At 47.9% G+C, this 24282-nt stretch overlaps 1 protein-coding gene across 1 annotated transcript; it reads right to left on the reverse strand.

Annotated features, from left to right (window-relative positions):
* Positions 1-138: 138 nt before the first annotated feature.
* On the reverse strand, positions 139-18316 carry ppp1r9ala (protein phosphatase 1 regulatory subunit 9A-like A). The gene is made up of 20 exons (XM_079562570.1): positions 18148-18316; positions 15871-17713; positions 7950-8082; positions 7748-7868; positions 7181-7285; positions 6634-6760; positions 5408-5563; positions 5252-5305; positions 4947-5176; positions 4758-4854; positions 4574-4679; positions 4322-4467; positions 3693-3981; positions 3571-3628; positions 3404-3478; positions 3152-3341; positions 2704-2748; positions 1892-2008; positions 1190-1381; positions 139-1024 (listed from the first exon to the last, which is right to left on the reverse strand). Exons 2-20 carry the CDS (start codon positions 17566-17568, stop codon positions 866-868), a joined length of 4098 nt encoding a protein of 1365 aa, XP_079418696.1. The 5' UTR covers positions 17569-17713; positions 18148-18316; the 3' UTR covers positions 139-865.
* Between the last annotated feature and the right edge of the window lie 5966 nt (positions 18317-24282).

The following is a 24282-nucleotide window of genomic DNA, read 5'->3' on the forward strand; positions in this document are numbered from 1 at the left end:
GTTCTGCTCAGGCGTAACCGTCTGATCCACTGTGACAAATTGCCCTCTAAGCCTTTAAAACAATTCACTTTTTCATGAACAAGTTACAAATGTAATCAACTATCAAACAGAGTTAGAAAAACAACTCTGGATCCTGAATTTCTTCAAATAGTTTATTGGTGGCATGTACCAAGAGGCGTCTCAGTAAACTCTGGTCGTCCCTTTTGTGCAGTCCATATTGTACAGAAAAGTAGAGTTTTCATTCAGAATTAAGAAAATGTTTCATTGTTGGTCAGGTTCTTCACACTGAGTAAGGTCCTTGTCCGAGCGTTCTCTGTACACATACGTGTGTGCAGCATCATGGCACCAGTTCATTCACAAAACACAAAACTCTGCCAGCCACCTTGTTGTCTTTGATTTGAAAAGACAGCTCTGCTATTCTACTTAGTAGAAAATCTGATAAAATAAACAATGTCCTTTAGGTAAAAAGTAATGCAGTTATAGGCACATGTATAAACCATATTTATACATTCTGCGCAGCTTAAAGACAAATATAGTGCTTTATCTGTACAATAAAATAGTGAAAGTTACACTATCACAAATATAAAATGCTGAAAAAGCAGTATACATTTGACTTCCATAGGTTAATGTGTGCATGGTCAGTTACAACTACATCTGAAGCTTGTAGCTTTATAGTGGAAAAAACCTTTATGTCTCATACACGTTTCTGGCATTTCATCAAAGTCAGGATCCATTAAGTTTGTCAAAAAGATTGGCGAGAGGAGAATGAAAGGAGCAGGGAAGTGTGCAGTGGTGAGGACGTTAACACTGGCATAAACAGCGCTGTGTCTGGTGGGGACTTTATGGAGTGAGAGCAGCTGTGACCTCAGCACACAGAGTCTGTGCTGACTGGCAGCCTCCCACTGCGCCGGCTCTCCTTCTCCTTCTTCTCCCTCTGCTTCTCCAGCTTCTCCTGGGCCTTTCGCATCTCCTTCAGCTTCCTTTTGATCGTCGACCGATCACTCTGACTAGACACACCGAGCGCCTGAAACACAATGAGGAGGGATTTTTTGGTTTAAGATTAACTTGTATTTGGAAGCCTTTTGTCCATGCCACAGTAGAATATCCAGCTGCCACCAGAGGGCAGCACATACAAATTCAGGCTGGCATCTAGTGTGAAATGAATAGAGAAATGGAGCAGAATAATCACCTTGAGCTTGTCACTGTCTAAGTGCAGCAGCTGCAGTCCGTCCACTCCTTTACTCGTGAACTCGGGGGTGTACTGGTCCATGTTGAGGCCCATCAGCCAGTGGCTCACCTGCTGAATGGTCCACTCCGGCACGGGCCGAGTCTGCCACTGATACTCCTTCCCTGTGGGTGCGGCCGGCTCATCATCCAGAGTCTGTGAGGGACACACAGCACCATGTAAACATTGTACGTGTCTGCACACCCCAATCACGGCAGGGGGGTGTCTGCTCGTACCCGTCCGCCTGTTTTCAAAACACAACACTCGTGCTCTTTCAAAAAACATACCAATACAGTGTAATGGGGTTGCAGTGTAAAGGCAATAAACAGATACATGTAAGTATTCACAGTCACAAGCTGAGTTCATTCAAAAGTGCATCAGATGCAGAAACAGCACCGCGCAGACTGTTGTTTTAGTCTGCTAAAGTTTATTAAGCTTGAACAAAGTTGGCCTTTCTTACAAAGTCTAAAGAACAAACTCTAAACATCCCAGCTGACTGAGGAAGAGCAGAGGAGACACACTCATGCACTTGTGTTGAACGCCTCTCATTCAGAACCAGAGTGAAAGAGGGGAAGCTCACAGAACATGCCTAAGAATGTCCCCTTTGAGACGCACCAAAGCGTCCCACACACAGCTTTGTGACTGTGCAACAAGAACAGCACTCACCTCGCTGGAGGAGAAGACTAGCGTGTGAGAGCGCCCAGACAGATTGGGTTCAGTCACTAACCCAGAGAGCTCTGAACTGGGGCTGCCCGGGCTATAGTCATCTATGACTGACAAACTCTGAAACAGTGAAACAAGCATTTACTCAAACGGCACATCAAGACTTGGCTGGGAAAAGCAGGGGCAACACTAGTGAGAAAAAAACATGGTTATTAAAATCTCTGACAGAGGTGCTGCTACGACTCACCTGCACCACACACACCTGAATGTGCAGAGCATCTACAGTGGACCAAGACTAATACAAGCTCTGAACTACAGCTCTACTGCACACGAGAGAAGAAGCACACGGAGGTATGGGGTGATGTTATAACAATTATTGTGGGAGGACTGTTAAATTTAGTCATTGGAAGTTTGATGCACCAGCTATTGTCCACAGATTTCAACATCTCAAATGGCGTGCTTAATCATTTCAATGTTTTGCAGGCTAAAAAAAATCTTTCAACTTGCTTTTTGCAAAGTCAGAACCTAAACAAACCCAGCGCAGTCTGTTACCGTCCCCCGAACAGATCTCAATTTTGGTCTCTGGTTGATTGAAGCAAGTGTGACATCTCCGTATATGACATAGCTAGTGCAGCAGTACAAAGATTACAATTGGAGTAGTTCAGATTATCGTCAGCAACACGACCACATACCCAAAGAAACAGCAGATTCAGAGAGTGCACGGTGGTGAGAAATTACATTTACAAACTACAACAGTTAGTACAGCTCTAGAGTGACAGAGGGTTGTGACAGAGACAAAAGTGTGTATACTGTACCACGTCTAATGAGCGACTGAATAAAGAGGACCAGGACAGGTTTGTCTGTTTGAGGGAAACAGGATTCAGTCACAGCATTAGACAGGACCACTTTCTATAACGGCGTCTCGTTTAAGTCATTAGGCCACAGTCCTGGAAATACCAGGACGACCGCAGCCTGTGTGACGTGTAGCCAGCCGTGTCACCGGCTGCTTTTCATGTGTCATTATTTACAAAGGCACCAGATCCTTGGCCTGGAGCCGACTGCGATGGCTAACATATGGATCCAGTGTGCTGCCTGGTATTTGACTGGTCACATGGTCACATTTCCAACAGGAAGCAGCTGCAGTTTTTCCTCATTCAAAACTAGCACACGGCTTTACTGATTGTGTGTTTGTCTAAATCGCTTCGATAAATAAAGGCAGACTGGTGTCTCAGATAAAGTGGGTCTAATCGGGGCTATGGTTACCTTGGTCTTACGATCCTGGCTCTGTTCGCTGCTGGTCTCCGTGGCGACGTAGGGCAGGCTGTTGCTGGAGCAGGACGGCTCTCTCTCTTTGTCTCCGAACCAAGAGAAGGGCATACAGGTCGGGACGGACGTCATGGACTCGGCCGGAGACAGGTTTCCTCCAGACTCTTCCAACAGCTCCGCCGAGCCCCTGCTGGACAGCGCCACAGTCAGGATTCACTCAAATACTGCACGTTTGACATTTGACTGTACCTGCTGTCCAGAGAGGCTCTCATGGCTTCTTTGTCCTGCTGCTTCTTCCCTTTACCCCCTGACTTTCGTAAGCCCCTATCGAGTTTAAAGGGGTTGTATTATAAATCTCAGAACATTAAAAGGCTGTAATAACAAACGGACGTAAATACTTACTAATAAAAACTTACCCAAAATCTGGAAATCGCCTTTTTGGTTTTCCTGCTTGTACAGGCTCATTCAGCTCCTCTGTTGTTAAAAATAAACATAATTAAAGCCAATGTTTTCATGCCATGACTGTGTACTTGTGCACCTTTGGATCCCTTGCTCTTTCCCTTGGACTCCCTCTTCTTGGCGTTCCTCATGAAGCCTGGAGAGGCCTCTTTGGCAGGAGACGGGCTCCCGCAGCTCTCGATACTGTCTCCCTGTGAGGGGGACAGGGACGGGCTGCTGGACATGTCGGCCTTGTCTTTGGAGTGGACAGTGTCCTCTCTGGGTCCACTCGGGGCGTAGCACACTGGCACCGGCAGAGACAGGCTCTCCTGCCACGACCGCCTCCTCCTGGGACTCTCCTGCTCCTCTTCATCGTCACATTCAGGCTCCTGTGGGAAACATTCACTGTCAAGTATTGGCAACTCAGAGTGAAATTATTACAACTAAATAATTAAAAAGTACAGGAATTATGGCAGGAAAAAAAAAAGTAAAACAGTTTTTTTTTTCTTTTTCCTTTGTTGACTGTTCTACAGCTCTAACTCTCAAAGAGGCTTATATCACATGGATCCTCACACTTCTATAGCTACACGAGAGATTCCTGACTCGGCTCAATCTGTCAAAACTAATTATGACAAGGCAAGGCAAGTTAATTATACCGCACATTTCATACATAAGGCAACTCAATGTGTGAGAATGGAGGATGACTGTACAGCACATTCATAGTGTGACCTGGGTCTGAGGCGAGGCCAGGCTCTCCTTTAGTTTGTTGCGTGATGGTCGCTGTCGTTTGGCCTGCAGGGCAAGCAGGCCTTTGGCTCGGTGTGCACTGGTGTCCAGTCGTTCAGTCTCAGGCACCAGCTCCGCCCAGTCTCGCTCTGCACAAAACAAACGGCATTAATAAGAGCACAGCGTGACTGAATCATTCACCGGGTTTACGGTCACACTTGTACTTTGGACCGAGTGAACAGATCTGCCCTGTACCTGGCAGTGAGTCATCGGCCTGTGGGCTGGTGACGGCTGGTCTCTCCTCTGCTGCCGAGTGTGGACGCTCCGACACACTGCCCTCTCTGGACTCCAGAGCACATAACTGGACACCAAACCAGAAGTCGAATTAAGATTTTCATACAGGTTTACAGTGATTAACATTTACTCATGTGGGGCTTACCCGTTTCTGCAAACTGTCCAGCTGCTCCTTATAAAACGCGTCTTTCTCTTCCAGGTTTTTCCTCAGCTCCTCCTCTCGCTTCACAAAGTCGATCTCTCTGTGGAGGGAAACAATCACCCATCAGTCCAGTTACGCGTATAACGTCAAGTCACTATTGAATCCAACTGCTTTGATTCATCTTTGACTCACTTCTGCTGGTAGTCCTTGAGCAGCTTCTTGGCCTTGTTGTACTTCTTATCCAGAGCGTCGTACTGCGTTTGTGTTTCTGCGAGCTGCTCGTTGACAGTTTTACACAGAGCCTGCGCTTCCAGCCAAAAACTCTCCAGCTTCAGGATCTTTTCACTGCCGTCCTCCACTTTCTGCTCCAGCGCCGTCTCCCTGGCTTCAAACAGGGACTTGTCCTCCTCTGAGAGTCTCAGCTACAACAGAGAACAAAACTGAATAAGCATCTTAAGACACTTCTTTTGTTACAATTCTACAGTGAGGTTTCATACCTTTTCATTGAGCTGATTTATTTCTGCCACTGCCATGCTGTGTTTGAGCTGAAGCTAAAGATAACAAGAGTTTTGTCTTTAGCTCCAGACATTCCAAAGAGACAATACATTAACCTGTTACTTCAATAGACCTCCAGTAAAAGTGCAAAGTGCTACCTCTTTGAATTTGAAGGCCAATTGAGAGCCATCCATGTTGGTGGGCATAAACAGGACCTCTGAATCGGGCAGCTCCAGCACCTCCACAGTACGTCCCGGGGAGAAGTTGGACCCCAAAATCCTGTCGTCCATCGATTCGTCCTCGTAGCGCTCCTCCTGAAATATGAGAGCACTTCAGCATCAGATATTCTAAGCACCCACAGCCTACTGTCCCAGGAATGTGTCAGCGTGTATCAACAACACGCCCTGTGGCACAATTCACTGTTGGAAGAGAGAACAGCAATCAATATGTTGGATCAAAATGTTGGCAGGACTGGAAACAATTGTTTAGAGGAATTTAGACCAAAAAAAAAAAAAAAAAAAGAGTAATTCCTGGTGGGTCTTGATTAGAGATATGGAAAGTTACTAACTAACTAGGCTGCGGTTGACAGTTATAAGCAGCCAAACCCATACACTATGGGCCCAATCTTCCGCCTGGTGCAACAACACCGTTACCGCAGAAGACTGACATCTTTTCATGTTTCTGACATCAGGAGAGAAGAGAGTGACATCTTGTGTGCAAACAAATGGTGCACCGGGGGGGGGCGTGGCTTAGAAACAAGGGCTTGACTGAGGCGTGGTGTGAATGCCACAAGCACTTGTTGCTTCCTCCCCTTTTCTCTGCTCATCTTTACATTACGATCGTGCGTGGCCTCATGTTCTTCCTACAGAATTTAAGCTACATTGTTTTCAAGCTCTGACAGGACAACGTAGAACTAGAAACTTTATTCCAGCACCGTGTGGGGCTCCACACACCGCAGAAGGGGGCCGCTGTTGTACATAACTTTGCCATTGGTCCAATGCGTTCAGCCCATGTCCAGCCCTAGTTCAACCCATTTATTGCATTTAGTCTGGAGCTGAAGATTTCACAGTGCGCACCTCATCAGTGCGAAGGTCTAGTCTAAAGCTTAAAACAGGGCCCTATATTCTTTTATCTATAATCATCATAACACATATTTTATGGTTCTAGATAAGGACTAATGCAGCTGATGTACAGCAGAAAAAAATGACTATCTATTGTGTGTTGAAAGTGTATTGTCAGCTGTTGAAATGCTCTATTATGTTACACTGAGGCGGTGTAACATATGACTGAAGTTTGAGAGTACAAATCCAGCAGTATCAGCTCTATTTCCTGGTTTAGGGATGTGTGGAAATGTTTCCTGCATTTTACCATAGTGATTCCCTACCTCCTCAGTGGAATGGTCATAAGCGTCGTCCAGGTGCTGCTGGTGGTTCTTCTCCTGCTCCAGTGTCTCGCTGATGAGCCGCGCCACTTCACTCTGTGTCCCCGGCTTCTCCCGACCAATTAGAAACCTGTTTGTTCAAGAGAAAGACTCGATTTGGAAAAAGCCACGGAGCAGCTAGAATACTGGCTACTTTTGCACTTTGCTACTTAACTATAAACACTGCTCAGATTGTAAGAAAGGTGTCCACAGATTTATGTCGTTACAAAATGGAAGTGGAAAGACAGTAACATTCTGGCACATGGTGTGGCTGTATGCATGTTTTAGTGGGACATACAGATACATGATGTACTGTTAAAGTAAGAGCTGACAACAGCCCCTACATTGTGTGCAGACAAACCCGCATGCAACGAGGAAATGCAAATATCTAAACTGCTATCATTTGCCTATGACTAATAATTAACACAAGCGACTGATTCTATTAAAGACATGTCAACATGAGTCACAAAAAGACTATTGATGAAGTACAGCAAGCGACAGTAGGACCAACCTCACGGAGCCTTTGGTGTTCTTCAGGACAGTTGCGGCAAACAGCTGAGTGACTCCCACCAAACTGATCCCGTCCACTTCCACAATCTGATCATTTACCTGAATCCTGGGCAAAAAGTAGGTTAGAAAAGTTAAAATGATCAGAGCAAGAGAAGGAGATGGACAGAATATGCAGGATTACCTATGGATGCATGACTGAAACAACAGCTCCGTATGTTTTTCACAAGCTAACCTTATTATTCACTTTATTCCGGAAGTTCACGTGGGCGCCACCATAAATTGTGCCCGCACCTTTTGTCTTATCAGTTAAAATAGGACTGGAGAAGTCAAGATAAAATGCAGCGTTGACATGTTGGTGCAAGTGAACATGGGACAGTTTACACAAATCGATCTACTAAACATCAGATTTTAGCGGCAATAGTTTTCCCTCGTTCGCTGTTTAAATGAACGGGCTTCGCGCTCGACCGGAAGTGTCAATACAACGGAAGTACCGAGACAAGGCAGAAAGAGGCAAAAGTGGGCGGAATAAGGTGAATAGCATGGTGTGAAAGCAACGGCAGAAGCTCACCGCCCGTCTTTCTCAGCTGCCCCTTGCTCCGTTATAGTCTTCACAAAGATGCCCAGTTTCTCCAGACCCTGGTCAGCTCCCACTCCCATCCCGATGATACTGATCCCCAGGCCGTTGTCTCCTGCGGTGGATTAAAGCATCAGCAGTTTAGAACAGTGGCCACGGGTAACATACGGGTAGACTATGTGTCTCCTCCACTTGCCCTTTTCGATCTCCACAGGAAAGACGTCCATCTTCTCCACTCTCTTCTCCAGTTCGTACTCCGCGGAAGCTGCCACAGGGTCCACGTCGTCATTGCGCCGGTCGTAATCTTCGTTGGAGAATGTGCTAAAGACCTGGGAGCACAAACCGGGATTAATTCTTTCTGATGGTCAATGCAATTTGATTTTCCACCACATTTTAAGAAAACAACATTTAGGCTTTGTAATCAACTCAGAAGGCAAGTCTACGAAAATAAGAAAGTAACTTTACTTTTGAAACGTTTGACTTAGTGGCTGTGTGGGTGGTTAGCTTAGCGCCTTTAAATCCACCCTGGAGGCCCCTATGATGGTTCAGGATCAATTTAATTTAAAGTTTTTTAGGGTTTCGAGTACGTTTTCAGAAGGAAATGTATGTGTAACCATGGAGATGGTTCAATCAGCAGTGAAAAGCAACCAGAGATCTTAAAAACAACTGATCATGGAGCATCTTAGGGCTACCAGGATGGTGAGTAAAGGCACTAAGCTAAACACCCAAGCAGCCACTAGGTCACTGAAAGGTCAAACACGCACTAATATCAACTTTTGTTTCTACATTAAAAGTTGCATGGTGCACCTTTAAAGAGGTCTAGTCTCTTCCAGAGCTGATTCAATTTCCCTAAAAAAATGTACAACATTAAAAACAAAGGACAGACAGGATTAGGAGGGGTTTCCAAAAGGTCAGTGCTTCCTGGAGTAGGAGGGGCCTGAAGCAGTGGGCGGAGATAAGAGGGGCAAAGGGTTTTCACAGAGAAAATAATAGCGCTTAATGACGACTTCAACATGCTTGATTTGAACAAAACACAACCTTGGGAATGTTTTTGATGATAGAAGCCTTCATTACAAGACTAAAACGCTCCACACATTTGGCAAACATACTACAAAAATAAACTAAACACATTGTCAAACAGCGCCACTGTTAAAAGACCACATTTCAATTTGATGACTTTTATGAGCTCCCAGTGCTTGAGCCAGAGAGGTTGATTTGTGGCGAGTATGATGAAGAGCGCACAGGCGTAATGTGGCTGAGTGCGAGCAGCGGGGAAACTAGGGCACAGCTGGTTAGCGCCGAGCCGTGAATGGAGCAAGTATCATTGTGGAAGAAAAGGCAACAAGTGTCAGGCCCAAGCGGCGCTGACTATGACTAACAAATAAAAACAAAGGAAAAAAAACATATCTGGCTACTTTGAATCAACCAACTTTGCCCAACATATGACAGAAGCAGAAGCTTTCCAGGCACGGGAAAAGTGAGTGTGTCATTTACCTAATAGCGCTGATAGCATCGCGCTGAAAGGTTCACATAATCCACATAAAAAAAAAAAAAACACTCTCGGAAAACAGCTGAAGTGAGCGCTACAGTATTCAGCAGGAAAAGGATTGGAGACGGACGGCCATCTGCTGTGCTTGTGAAAACGAACTAACAGCGTGTGGTTTATTCTGTGTTTAGTCTAGATTAGCAGCAGCAGCAACAGTGTAAAACGGGACTCAGGCCTCAGAAGCGCTAAAGGGATTTGCTTTAGAGTTATGTAAAACGCAGGAAAGAAAATAATGTAAAAATGACCATACAGCGTACCATATTCTGGTTCAGAAACCCCCTCTCCATAACTTTACTAATTAAATTAAAGCCGTACTGCGTAACATTCCCCCATGTTTTCTGTGAGCAGGATCGCCGCTCTTTAGACCTGACTTGTAACTAGACAGAAAACAAGAAATAAATCCTCTCATCCAAATGCTTTCTTGAAAACCCAGTGCAAAAAAAAAACACTGGATCGGTGTGTAGCTGATCATTAGGAGCACGCTTGCTTTTGCTGGCATATTAAGCGAGTAGCATTTCACACCACTTTAAGTAGCGAGAATATAACCTTGAAAGTTCCGCAGTGTGGCTTTAGAAACGTTTTTTTTTCTTCTTTTTTTTTCCTGACGGGACACCTACGGAGATAATTGATGAGAAGCGGATTAGATGTTAGCACAGACTCCCGCGGTGGATTTAAGCCCGATTACGGAGATGATCCGGAGAATAGTCTGTCCGCAGCCAGTTGCTTGGTCGTCATCACTTCTCTATTAATCTGAGACTTACAAAATCATGGCTGGAGAGACTGGATCATCAAACTGGATCCATGGTGGTGCCAGAGACCGTGAGGAAGTGTTTTCAGACGTCACTACCTAAGAACAAAGGCCTTTTGAACTTCACCCGTGAGCAGACGGAAGAGACGGGCAGAAGATCCCATCTCAATTTAGATAAAAGTTTTACAAGTTCAATTAGATGTTGCCATTTTAGTGAAGACACCCAGATGAAAGAAGATTAGACACTGTGGGTTGTGCGCTACTGCAGCTCTGTGGTACAGGCCGGAATGCTTTTCATGGGGCCTCAAACCCACAGCTCTCCTCCCTTTTAAAGTTCTACAACTTCAACTATATCCAAACTGTATGCCCTACATATATACTGGACTGAGCAATATTATACCCACTCTTACGCTTCAGGCAGATCCCGCCCTTCAACAACAAAGCTGTTTCTTGCGGGTATTTGACCAGAGTTCAACTGCTCCAGTGCTGTGCAAACACATCCCTGTTCAAATATATGTCAAAGTGACGTTCAGCATGGCATATTTATAACTTAACACAAAATTTAGCCTGCTCTCAAATGTTATTGCTCCTGGACGTGTTTAAATTGTGAACTGAATCTTGATTTTAAAACCACAGATCAGGACATTGAAACAGCTATCCTCCACAAACCAGATGATTTCCAATGCCACCACACACTGCCACCCCTTGTTTTATCTCCTTATGTTCTCCTCTGTTAAGGTCTTGTTTAGTCAGAGCTATAAAACTGTGAAACACTTTGAACGAACGCGCGTCTAATTAAAGTGGTTATAAACGGACTTGCAGAACTGGAGCAGAGATGTCATTAAACATGCTTTCTCCACTTTGGAGACTCGAGTAATTAAGTCTTGAAATGTAGGCTAATAGAAAAAAACACATCAGAGCAGCAGCAGAAACCGTCCGCTCAGTTAGCGCCTCGTCTTTGCCTCCTCGCGCCGACTGGCTTCCCCGTTGCCATGGATTCCTAGGCCCTTTTCAAACAATGTCTCGTTCTGAGCCGAAACCCAATCACTCAACCACTGTCCTCCGGAGAAGAAAGACAGAAATCTATCTCTTTATTAGCGCTTTGCTCCGCAGGGCCCCGGTACAGAGAGCGGCCTGTTGTGTCTGTGATGCAAACAGTCATTTTCCTTCACAAAGCCCGCACACAGCTGCATGTCAGACACTGCCTCCGACGAGACAGGAGGAAGAGAAAACTTTTTTTTTCAAAGTACTCTTTCCATTTGCAAATGTTTCCATAAACGTTGTGGCCACGAGCCCAGTAAACTGTTACAGTAATCGAGAAAAGTCAAAAAGGAAATGTTCTTTATAGACACGTCAAAAGAGGTGTAAACAAATCAACAAACGAACCCCAGTGTTGTGTCTTTCACTCATGTGTGCTTGTCTAAACTGCATATTAAAATGCAAACTTTCTTATATCTATATCTTATCTTTCTTTCTTTCCAATTGACCTGATGATAAAAGATGAAGCATCAAGGCCATGGTATCCAAAACCAGTTCAAAAGTCTGAAGAAAGGATACTGTAGGGTAAGAGTCTCCAACCTTTATTGCTCTGAGCTGCTTTTAGCGACAAAAACGACAAATAGCTACTTGCACATGTAAATATGAGACTTAGTTCATAGGATATTTTAACACAATTAAAGATAAAATAACAAAATAAATCAAGCAAATGTAGAAAACCTTCCGGGAGCTACTCGGAACAGGTTTCTGAGCTACTGGTTGTACTGTAGGGCCTTGAAATCATTTTGAAAATTGTTTGACATCTTATCTCCTCTTGTACTGCAGTGCTGGTCACTGCTCTTTGATGCAGGTCAGTTCCCTTTTTTGTCAACAGCTCAGTGCGCTCTGTGTGGCCCTTCACCTGTGCTCCGTCCCAGCTGCATTACACACACCCAGACCCTCTCCGTCTGAGTCTGCCTCCACTCCTCACCAAAAAAAAAAATACCAACGTGGGAAATGAGTCAGCAGCTGTGAGGCCTGACCGCTCGTGTAAGGGGAGCTCCAGAATGACAAATCTAAGTGGGCTTTGACCAAGTGCTATGCAAGAACCCAGGTACACACCGGTTGGGGATTAGTAAAAACAAACGGCCCTAAATATTCTGGATGGTCATGTTGGCGTGAGTGCAGGTGTTTTTTTTACAATGAAACTGTGATAACGGTGGCAGGTTGTGTTTTCCAGTTTTCCCATCGTTGCATGAACTATTTAACTATGAACTGGAGCAGGAAGAGGTTGAGTGTGGCCGCCTGCCATAGTGGAGTCATGTTTCCAAAGGAGTGCTAAGATAAACAGGTAGAACAGGTTTGTTTATAAGTGGCCTTGGAACATGGGCTAAAACTAGCTTTATGCACACATTTGGCATCCACACTGAGTAAAACAAGCGAGTGCCAATGCGTGTGTAATCACATAATGAAACATTAGAGGCAGTAAACATTAGCACTTGTCCTGTGCCAAGCTCCTTCAGCGCAGAGCAGTGTGCATTAACATTCAGCCCTGTGCCGGTCAACTGCGAGCCCAGGTGTCTGAGCGGCCCACACTCAGGGGCTTTATGCTGCGGGTGGAGACGGGTGGAGCGCTCTTGGCCACATTCCTGTGGCAGCAGAAGACCCACTGCAGATAGGAAATAGTAAGCACCAATATATCACTGCCTGCGGCAAAAATACTGTAATTCTCAGGGACGCATCAGTATGATCTTTATATTAATAAACTCTATTCAAGTCTCACAACCTTGTCTGATGAAGGTAACAGCAACTTATTGCTGATGTACAGAAAATGGAAAGCAATAGGACTGCATGACCAGTGATGAATCATGAACTCTCTTGTTGAGAGTCAACAGTAGAAACAAGAGATGGAATAATAATGTCAGTTATTACCTAAACTGCCACTCCCTGAGCCCACGACAACGATCAGACGATGTTGACCCAGACCTGAGTGTCTCTGTGGTTTATAACTTTAGGACAGACAACAGAAATTACATGTCGAAACATTCTCCAAGTAAGAACTTGCCCAAACAAATCACAGGTCATTAACAGAAAGAGATTTCCGTTTCTCATTTCATGAGTCAAGACAAGCAGATCATTTTAAAATGGACATGTCCTGCATTAATATGTCTTATACACTTATGTCTTATACGCTTATTGGAACCTCAGCTGAGGTGGAGGACAATTACGTAAAAAATGTATAAAATACAAGCACTTGCTGCTGTAGAACAAACAGCCCATGTAACGGAGTACTCTGAAATCAATGGATGAAAACACCACTCCAGGTATATTTTTGAGGGGTAATGTTGACAACATGCTTATAAGCTCAAAAAGTTGACTTGCAAATGTCATCTTTAAGAAACAGTAACATAATGACTGTACACTGAAGCAGTAGCCTGCAGCGCAGTGGGACATTCTGCAGCTCAGCTCACTGGGTGCATAGTATAGTAACAAACGGATCACGCACACAATATCCGAATGCAAAGAGAACTGAAACACACTGGAGATCTTCAGACAAACTAATGCTACAGGAGAATAAGCACCAACCATCGGTCTGCTCTGATCACTCAGGTATTTTCACCCGATGAGTCTGTTTCTCTGGTCCACTTTCAGACAAAGAGATGCTTTCTTCTTCTGCACAGCACACCTCCCCATCACAAAGACTCGGGTTACGTGGAGACCTAAATCCTGCTGGAAGGTAGGAGCATAAATCACTTCCTCTCTCAGTCAGCGCACTGGAGGCTGAAAGAGTGTCGCGGGAAAGACCTTTATAACTCATTAAAGGAAGAGAGGACTTCCAAATGACCAACCTCTGACCCTGTGGTATGAGAGAAATTCACAGTTGTCAAGTGTTTCCATCGCCTGCTGCATACATTCACCACTACGCAAACACAAGAAGTAGCACACTTGCCACTTATCCATTACATACAGTGGATTTGTCCTAGTTTTGTACGAACTAAATATAAAAGTGCGTTTGCAGCACACTGGGAATGTACAAAGAAAACTGTGCTATGCCTGAGTGTTTTTCAAACTAATAAACACTCTACTTTATGCACGTTTAGACATGAGTGGGTTGGTTAGTGACAGCAGTTTCCCGACAGCAATATTCTGTGCCATGGATTTGATCAAACATTTATAAAGAAAAGTGTTATTACTTGCACCAGGGTGGGCCGATGTTTCATCAGTCCGCTGCTTGTGCTGATAAGGATTTCCACATTCATTTAATGTTAATGTTTACCTTCTTCATTGTGAAATAACCGACTCATGCAGTTAAACTACGACCCACCTCTTACGGCTGGGGGATGACGATATAAAAATGGAAACGTTGTCTGATGATTTGCTAACGTGGAGAGATTGTTCATGGACATATCGCTCAAAATCTTTCCATACACACTAATCGCTTAAAATGATAGAACGTGAAAGATGAATGCTGTGCTGTAAAATACTGTGTTTGTATCGGTCAGACACAGTGTAGTTAGTGTCCACTGGGGGTCAGCGTCTGGTCTCCTCTCCCAGGACCCCCTGCCATGATGCCGGGACATGAAGGGGGCGGGGCGCACACTGAGATAACAGTGCATTTAAAGCCTGGACAAGCACTGGGCTGCGCGAGGACAGATCCGTTCTAGTCAGTGTTTGTCAAATGATGATTAGATAGAGCTGCTGTGGAATATTAGCGACGGAACAGATTGTTTCACAGCAGAACATGAAGAGGCAACATGTGATCAACTGCAGCACCAGACAAACAACAAACAAACTGGCGCATGCATAGTTTTAGTTTAGTCCTGTATATTAAGTATTAAAAACTCCCTGAATTCCGACTCCTCATCTTGCAAGTAAAAAGTCCCTTATGATTCACGAGTGGCTTACTCTACTGACTCAGAAGATTTCCCTCCAGTGCAGTATCCAATGTCTTGGCCTCTCATTCACACTTGCGCCCAGGCTCCAACCAGCGCTTATGCAATGTCAACAATACTTCCAAAAATATCCCAAACAAAAGTTCTGTCCCCAGTCGGCTCGCCCCCTCCTCCGCCACGGTCTCCAGGCCAGCGCTTGGACACAACCATCAAGACGGGATAAGGTCAGACTACTGCAGTCTCCACTTTTATAGGCCCTATACATGACTTACTGTATGTCTAAAAACAATGAGACTACAAGGCAATTTACACTTGCTGCTGTTCAAACGTCCCAATTTTTCACAGGAATAAGTTTAGAAACCGGTTTTATAATAAGATGCACAGCACAAAAAGATATATTTTTTTAAATAAAATGTCTGCTTTTACACAAAAAAAGCCAAACTATTGCACTTCTAGGAAAATCTGATCTACAAGGCCTTTAAAGTGAGACACTGGAGACATGATATTAAGGGATATTGAGGGATATTGTATTGCTTAAATAATTACCATCTATTCAAAGTGGGATTTAAATTTGATTGCAATATACTGTCCCACCCAACAGACCCATTTTATCTTAAAGGGCAAAAACCAGCCCCGCAGTAAAAGCAAGTCTGGGTGTTTTTAGAGGCCTTGCAAAGATAGTGAGTTCCCTGATAAATCATCTAATCAAAGTGGCTTCTAACAAAACAAACAAACAAAAAGAACCGATCCCCTTAAGATTCGGCTCCCGCGTAAGAGCCATGAATCCCGTCACTAGACAGTGGTGAGGTGTGCGTCTCCTGAAAGCCCTAATTCTCAGCCTAAGCCGCTGCGTTGCACAGTCGCTGATTCACTGTGGTTCACAATGAGCGTGTTGCCAGGCCCGTTCGGAGGTAAGCGCCAATTATTGTGATGTAAACAAACCCCGAGTACATACCAGGATGGGCTCCGTGGAGAACTTAATTGTCCTCTTAGGGGGCGGGTCCTCCTCATCCGACAGGCCGGCCGTTTCGTAACAGTCGTCGTAGTCCTCGTACGGTGGTTCGTCACCACACTCATCCTCTTCCTCCTCTTCTTCTTCTTCTTCCCTTAGGACCTGGTCTACATCCCGGTCATCCACAAAAGCTGCGTTCTCAATACCGTACACCGGAGAGGCTCTGTCCACAGTGCTCGGGCTCACCTGCTCCTCCAGCTCGCCCTCTTCCTCCACCCCCTCATCTTCCTCACAGTTATCATTGTGTTTCATACTGTCCTCAAAACTATACGTCTCATTTGCAATAGGTCTCTCCCCAAAGCCACGGCCCGGGGACGTCTGTTTTTCTGGGGTGAATGTTTGATTCAACACTTGTGGCTCTGGTTTTTGACTTCCAACTTTTTGCTCTTCGAACACGTTGTCCACATCCTCCTCCTCCTCTTCTTCTTCTTCATTTTCCTCACTTTCAGACGACTCGTTCTGAACCACCACTCGTTCGGCCCGCACCACGCTCACGCCCTTCGATTCCAAAGCCGGTTTGCCTCCCGTCGGGCTTTGTGCCACACCGTCATTGCTCTTGTCGTTTTCAAAACATTTGGTCTGCTTTGCGTCCCTCGAGGGGGGACTATGCAGCTTGCCTTCATCCCCGTCGACAGATGTCCTGATAAATCCATCACCAAACGATGGGGAATGCTTGTAGCCTGGACTCTTCGGGCTGGTTGGCTCTGGCGACGTTGGTTTGTGACTAGAATTTGAGGATGACAAAGTCTGTTTCAGCCCCGTGATTGATCCCGCTTGGACAGTGCTTTTAGTGGCGTATATTGTGGGCGAAGAAGGTTCTTTACTTGGCGTAGTTTTGTGCGAGCTATCCCTGGTGGGAGAGCTGGGCACCAAATACTCACTAGTGCTATGCCTCGTGGTTGTGGGGCCTCCCTTTGCGTTTACAACACTGCTATCTTCCACGTCATTCTCCGTCATGTAATTTTCCAGTCTTTTTGACATCGGCCCTGCATTGAGGGATTGCGCTTTGTGCCTTTTCTCACCATCACTGTTCTCATCTAGTCTAGAATTGGCTGTAGTGGTCTCAAAGGATCCCGACGCCCTCCTTGTGCTTTTTGACTCTTCTGAGGAGCTGCCGAGGGACAGGCGGGTTACGACTCTGGTCGGAGACTGCTTTTCAGATACAGACGGGTCTTTGATGCCCCTTTCAAAGAGCTTCCTGGTCACAGAAAACTTCTCTGCCAGAGCCACTTTATCAATTTCCACATCTTCCCCCTTCGGTGTTTTATCTGGATTCAGTGCTTCTGGGCTTGTAGCGGTGTTGCTGAAGCTTAATCTATGTGCATTGGCTGGAAATGGCTGCTTTGGTGGCGACACATCCGACTTCAGAGCCAGAGGTGGTTTTGCATCTTGGCTCTCCTGCTGCTGCCCGTCCATCTGTAGGAATATGTTTTTTATCTTGTTCACCCGGGTCCCAAAAGGCCTGCCCCGGGTGTCCTCTCGAGCGTCGCTGGACCCATTTGCAAACGATTTGGTCGTGGCCTCGGATTTGGGTCCATCGAAGGAGCATTTAATGGCGTGGAAGTCAGACTTGTATGCATTTCTGTGTGGAGACGCGCTCCTCAGAGACCTTTCGCTTCCTTTGCTCTCAGCTTTAATCATGTTTGCCCCAGTATGAAAAGCCGGCAGTGAACAGGCGGCGGCTGCTGGACTTTGTCCTCTCGATACTTTACGCAAACGGAGCCATGGGTCCGGCGGAGCTTCTTTGAAGCAATGCGGGTTGATTCAACACAAACGACGAGGCCATCTGAGGAAAGAGCAGTCAGATCTGTGAATATGCGTCCGAGATCGACAAAAGAAAGAACTGATGAACTCACTGAAGTTTGCTTTACAACTTGCATGTGACGCTGCGTAACGTAAACGTCAACTTTGGCCTTTTATTAGCGTTTTCTATCATTCCGGTTCACCACAACTTGTTCCAAAGTGTGCGCTAACATATAGTCGTACTTAGCATGGGAACTTTTAGCACAGATGTCTCACTATATCGTAAAGCGAGTTGCTTAAAACACAGAGTGATCTGCGAACACACAAATCCAAAACTCCACGCTGTTAAAGTCTTCTAAGTTAACTATCCGTGTCTGTCTGAACAACTCATTGTAGCGCTTTCAAGTAAGAGCCGCTTTAAACACGCGCCGCACACGAAGCCTGTTCTTCCGAAACACACTTGCTCAAAGCGCTCACCTTGTAGTGTCTCTTTGTCACGTAGGTACCGTCGAAAACGGGCCCGAAATGTCCCAGCTCGGCAGTATCAAACTTATTCCTTCTTCTTGTTCACCGCCATCATTCCCCGCTCCACTGTTCCTCCTCTCCTCGCGCACTTCCAGACCTGTCCCGGGCTGCGCGCGCACAAGCAGGAACAGAGGGAGCCGGGAGCGCGCGCACATTCCAGGACTTCACCCATTCACCCCTCCCATCACCCATCAGCTCCCCCCTTCCTCCCCCCGCGTCTCCCCCTGTGTCTCCCCCTGTGTCTCCCAGTACCACGAGCTGCCCGCTGTAGTAGTGTCTGCAGAAGGAGACACGCGTGGGAACTGAAGGATTTATCACTGGCCACTAGGGGGCAATGTAGGATCTTACTATCACCGGCTCAGTTAGGAACCGGATATTGGTGGTTACGCTCATGTTCATGGCAAGGTGTTTGATTGTGCTGTTCAGCCTAATTCATGTAAGTCCCATGTGTTATGTTTTAAAACGTAATTTACACAACAGTTGCATATTATGTGTAATGTTGTAATATGTAGGCTAATGACCTATGTTATATTGTATGGTCACATTTAATAGTTTTACCATTCACTTACCCTGCAATTGTTTGTACTATTGTAGGGCTCCTTCATCTCTGTCATTAAAGACATTATTCGACATTGAGGAGTGTTTCTTCATGAAGGAGCCATGGTTGTCGTTGGATGTTCTGTCCCCGGATGCACTTTCGTGACTGAAGATGTGTCTGAAGCCCTCGCCATAGCCCTGCTAACGAATCATGGATTTGCCCATCAAAACCCGCCTGCCACTGCCACGCCAGCCCAAGCCCCAACACCTCTAGGCCCAAAACTTGATCGTCCTAAAGTCGACATCGGTGTATCGATAGAGGAATGGAACGTATTCACACGTCGTTGGGATGTCTTCCGCACTGGCTCGGGCATAGGCGACACCCAGGCTACTTTCCAATTGTTTCAGTGTGCTGGGCCTGGACTCGGAGACAGCCTGTTGAAAGCGAATCCACATGCCACCACTGGATCATTGGCGGATTTGATGGCCGCCATGCGCTCGCTAGCAGTTATTCCAGTTGCCACATGTGTCCTGCGCACTGAACTGCTTCAGCTGCATCAGGAGCGAGACGAAGCATTCCGGGCCTTCACTGCCAGAGTACGAGGGAAGGCAGAGACGTGTGACTACAGTGCTTTATGTGTATGTGGCCAGAACGTGGACTATACTGACCACATCATACGTGACGTCCTACTTAATGGAATTTATGATTCAGACATACGTCGTGAGACACTAGGCACTCCTGATATCCTGTGGAAACCCGTGAACGAGGTGATTGCACTTGTTGAAAACAAAGAAATGGCTCGCAATGCTCTCCCGTCACCCACTCTATCAGCCATGTCGTCATTTCGGCGCTTGAAGAAGGACCCACCGATGAGCCCCACACAGGCTACAGCCCCAGTAGACAAGGCTAAACAGGCCTCTTGCCCGGACTGTAACAGCGCCTTTAAAGTCTTCACAGAGGGGTCTCGGGGATGGAATTCTAAGCCTCACCAGGTCTGCATTGACTGCTACAGGGCCCGTCGGCGAAAGAGGCGGCCCCTACCATCATCTGAAGGCCAGCAGGCTGCTATGGCCTCAGAGCTAATCTCCCAGATCTCATCTATGGCTGGCGCTCGCCCTGGTAATCATCGTGGGAGTCGACGCCACACTCGGGCTACACATGGTAGTGTCAACAACCCCAAGCCCATCAAGCTTGAGCACCACATCTTCTCCAGGGGCGAATGGAGGCGCGCCAGGCTGAGAGACCACCCCCGGGTGTCAATTACCATCTCAGTGGACGACGCAGGCGCGCCAAGAGGCAGCTGCAGTGGCAGAGGTTCGGACACTGGGGTAACAATATCCGCCATTGCTGACACCGGCGCACAGTCAGACCTTTGGTCCCTGGCAGAGTTTCTGTCGTGTGGGTTCTCACGCGACGTCCTACGCCCCGTCAACCTCAGTCTGTCGGCTGCCAACCGCTCTCCCATAGCCATTGAGGGAGCCTTCTTCGCCATCCTGTCGACAGCCCCGGACAGCGGCGTGGCACCATGCTGCCGCTCCATGGTGTATGTGAGTAGCTCAGTCCGCGCCATGTACCTCTCCTATGAGTCACTTCTCAGCCTCGGCCTCTTGCCTAGAAACTTTCCGTCGACAGATGGCAGGAGAGGGCCTGAAGATGGATACTGCCCTGACATCCTCACCGCACCTACACCCTTGTCTATCAACGCTACTCGCTCCGCTGGCAGTCGCGGCAGGGACCTTGTTAGTCCAGAGGATGTCCAGTGCTCATGTCCCCAGCGCATGGCGCCGCCACCGCGGCCTGCGGCACTGCCATTTCCATGCACAACGGAGAACAACGGCCGTATGAAGAAATGGCTGCTCGACAGGTACGCCTCGTCTACGTTCAACACCTGCCCCCATCGGGCCTTGCCTTGTATGGAGGGGCCACCTATTGAAATTCACGTAGACCCGGCAGCCACGCCTAAAGCATGCCACACCGCAGCCAACGTGCCCCTGCACTGGCAGCAGAGGGTCCACGATGACCTCCTCCGTGACGAGGCCCTTGGTGTCATCGAACGCGTGCCTTATGGTGAACCTGTGACATGGTGCCATCGTATGGTAGTCACTCGGAAACATGACGGCTCCCCACGCAGGACTGTGGACCTCTCACCCCTCAACAGGTTCTGTAAACGTGAGACGTTTGCCACTGAATCCCCATTCCATCTCGCCCGTCGCATCCCAAAGGACACTTGGAAAACGGTCACTGATGCCTGGAATGGCTACCATAGTGTGCCTTTGCGTGAGTCTGATCGTCACCTGACCACCTTCATCACACCCTTTGGCCGCTGGCGTTACACCAGGGCACCTCAGGGCTTCCTGTCTTCAGGGGATGGCTACAATCGACGCTTTGATGCCATCCTCTCCGACTACGAACGCAAGGAACGGTGTGTTGATGACACCATTCACTATGACACTGACCTTGAACAACACTGGTGGAGGACGATTGACTTTCTCACACGTGTCGGTCGGTCAGGCATCGTGCTGAACCCAGACAAGTTCCAGTTCGCAGAGAAGGATGTTGACTTTGCTGGCTTTAGGGTCTCGGACACCACCATCGAGCCACTCCCAAAATACCTGGACGCTATCCGGGATTTCCCCACTCCAGACTCCACGACAGACATCAGGAGCTGGTTTGGCCTGGTGAACCAGGTGGCCAACTACGCCCAGCTACGTGACACTATGGCACCGTTCAAGCCTTTCCTCAGCCCTCGGTGCAAGTTCTCCTGGTCATCTGAACTGGAGGATGCCTTCCAGGCATCCAAGCAGGCCATAGTTGAGGCCATCCGTGAGGGTGTGGAGATCTACGACATGCAGAGACGCACCTGCCTCCGCCCCGACTGGTCGAGGCGCGGAATTGGTTACTTCCTTCTCCAACAGCATTGCGGCTGCGCCTCTGGCATACCGGACTGTTGCCTGGGTGGATGGAGGATCACCCTTGCCGGGTCGCGTTTTCTGTCTTCGGCAGAGCAACGCTACGCAGCCATCGAAGGGGAGGCCCTAGCGGTCGCCTGGGGCCTTGAGCAGACGAAATTCTTCACCCAAGGATGTGACAACCTCGTTGTGGTCACCGATCACAAGCCTCTGGTGAAGATCTTCGGCGACCGCACGCTCGATGAGATTACGAACTCTCGCCTGTTCAGACTCAAGCAACGCACTCTCCCGTGGCGTTTCGACATTGTGCACCTGCCTGGCGTGAGCAATCTAGCTGCTGACGCAACCTCAAGGCACCCCTCTCCCTCAGGCGCAGCAAACGGGCTCCTGCTGGGATCACAGAGTGTGGCTGATATCACAGAGTCAGCACTCATGGCCTCCATCCGTGAAGATGCTCAAGGCCTTTGTGCCATCTCATGGCCCCTCCTTACTCAGGAGACAGCAGCAGACGCGTGCCTCGCCCACCTCCTCTACCTCATCGAGCATGGGGGTAAGATTGACGTGACCGACCCCGCTCTAGCTAGCCTGTCATCGGTCTGCGAGTCTGTCTACGCGCAGGATGGGGTCCTGTTATACAACGACCGTGTTGTGGTCCCACCGTCCCTCCGTCGCAAAGTTCTCGAGCATCTCCACGCCGCCCACCAGGGGACTTCAGCGATGGAGCACCGTGCCCGTGCCATCGTTTACTGGCCCGGAATGGCGAGGGACATTCTGGCCACCAGGGCCAGTTGTGCTGACTGCAACCGCAATGCCCCGTCGCAAGCGGCCACGCCCCCCCTGCCATCCTCGCCTCCATCCACCCCATTCGAGGCGGTGTTTGCCGACTTTTTTGACTATGGGGGTCGCCACTACTTGGTCATGGGAGACCGACTCTCGGGCTGGGTTGAGGTCCTGAGCTCCTCAGCAGGCACCGACACGGGAGGCTCGGCTGGTCTAGTTCGCCACCTCCGTTCATTCTTTGCGACCTTTGGTGTGCCAGAGGAACTCTCTAGCGATGGCGGCCCGGAGTTTATGGCCGGTCGTACGGCGGACTTTCTCCGGTTATGGCATGTCAAGCACCGTGTGTCCTCCGTTGGCTTTCCACAATCGAACGGCAGGGCGGAAGTTGCTGTGAAGTCTGCCAAACGCCTTCTAGCGTCCAACACTGGCCCTACTGGCAGCCTTGACCATGACCGCTTCCTGCGTGCTATGTTGCAGCTGCGCAACACACCTGACCCCGACTGCAACCTCTCACCAGCACAGATTATTTTTGGCCGTCCACTCCGGGATTCACTTTCTTTCGTCAATAGACTGGAAAAGTTCTCCAATCCGCATGTCCGCCCGCTTTGGCGCCAGGCGTGGGCGGCAAAGGAAGATGCCCTACGGACCCGGATGTCACGCACCACTGAGTCTCTGAGGGCTCACACTAGGCCTCTCCGCCCGTTGAAACTTGGTGAGACAGTCTTCCTCCAGAATCAGCTGGGCCCGAGCCCACGCAAGTGGGACAGGTCAGGGGTGGTGGTAGAGTCGCTGGGTCACGACCAATACCGATTGAGGGTTGATGGGTCAGGTCGTCTGACTTTGCGCAATCGGCGATTCCTCCGTGCCTATACTCCGGCCTCCCCCTACACCCTACAGCGGCCACCAGTGCCGCCGATGCCCTCAGTGCCTGGGCGTGAGACCTCACCTGCCGATCTGGGCCCTGCACCGCCCCAGGGGTTGGCTGTGCCACCAGTGGACGGACCCCAGGGCATGGCCCCAGTTGCGGCCCCACCCCCTGACCTTGAGCCTCAGGGTGACCCCACCTCTATGGATGCCGTGCCGACCGTGCCATCACGGGCGTCACTGCCCGCACCAACATCACCCCTGCTCTCACGTCCGAGCCGGGCTAGGCAGCCCCCCAGGCACTACGAGCCTGAGTCTGGCCATTGGATATGATTCTGAGTCCGTTAACCTCTCCTGTAGCTTTCCGGACTGGGGGGGATGAAGGATTTATCACTGGCCACTAGGGGGCAATGTAGGATCTTACTATCACCGGCTCAGTTAGGAACCGGATATTGGTGGTTACGCTCATGTTCATGGCAAGGTGTTTGATTGTGCTGTTCAGCCTAATTCATGTAAGTCCCATGTGTTATGTTTTAAAACGTAATTTACACAACAGTTGCATATTATGTGTAATGTTGTAATATGTAGGCTAATGACCTATGTTATATTGTATGGTCACATTTAATAGTTTTACCATTCACTTACCCTGCAATTGTTTGTACTATTGTAGGGCTCCTTCATCTCTGTCATTAAAGACATTATTCGACATTGAGGAGTGTTTCTTCAGGAACTGCATCACTGGCAGAAGTCAGCTCTCAGGCTGTACAAACACATCACAGTGTTTGGCAACTTACAGAATTTCAACAAACTATCCAGTGTCCTCGCTGTTACGGATTGTTTGGATATCTTTGTGCAGTGATTCTCAAACTTTTCACATCGGGCACTTACCACCTCAGAACAAACACAAACGCATCTTAGCTTTCACCTCAAGGTTGGACTGGATTAGGTCTAAACTGGGGCTGATCCAAGTCCAAAATTGCTAAATAATTTATGCAG

Source organism: Gobius niger (assembly GCF_951799975.1).
Source record: "Gobius niger genome assembly, chromosome: 9".
NCBI lineage: Eukaryota > Metazoa > Chordata > Actinopteri > Gobiiformes > Gobiidae > Gobius > Gobius niger.

What these genes read in the sequence shown, in the direction of transcription:
- ppp1r9ala (XM_079562570.1), bottom strand. Translation starts at nt 17,568, where the DNA reads ATGATTAAAGCTGAGAGCAAAGGAAGCGAAAGGTCTCTGAGGAGCGCG. An exon ending in TGGCCTTCAAATTCAAAGAG is followed by an intron (nt 5,306 to 5,407) that starts GTAGCACTTTGC and finishes TGTTATCTTTAG; the next exon opens with CTTCAGCTCAAACACAGCAT. An exon ending in GGCCGATGACTCACTGCCAG is followed by an intron (nt 4,468 to 4,573) that starts GTACAGGGCAGA and finishes TGTTTTGTGCAG; the next exon opens with AGCGAGACTGGGCGGAGCTG.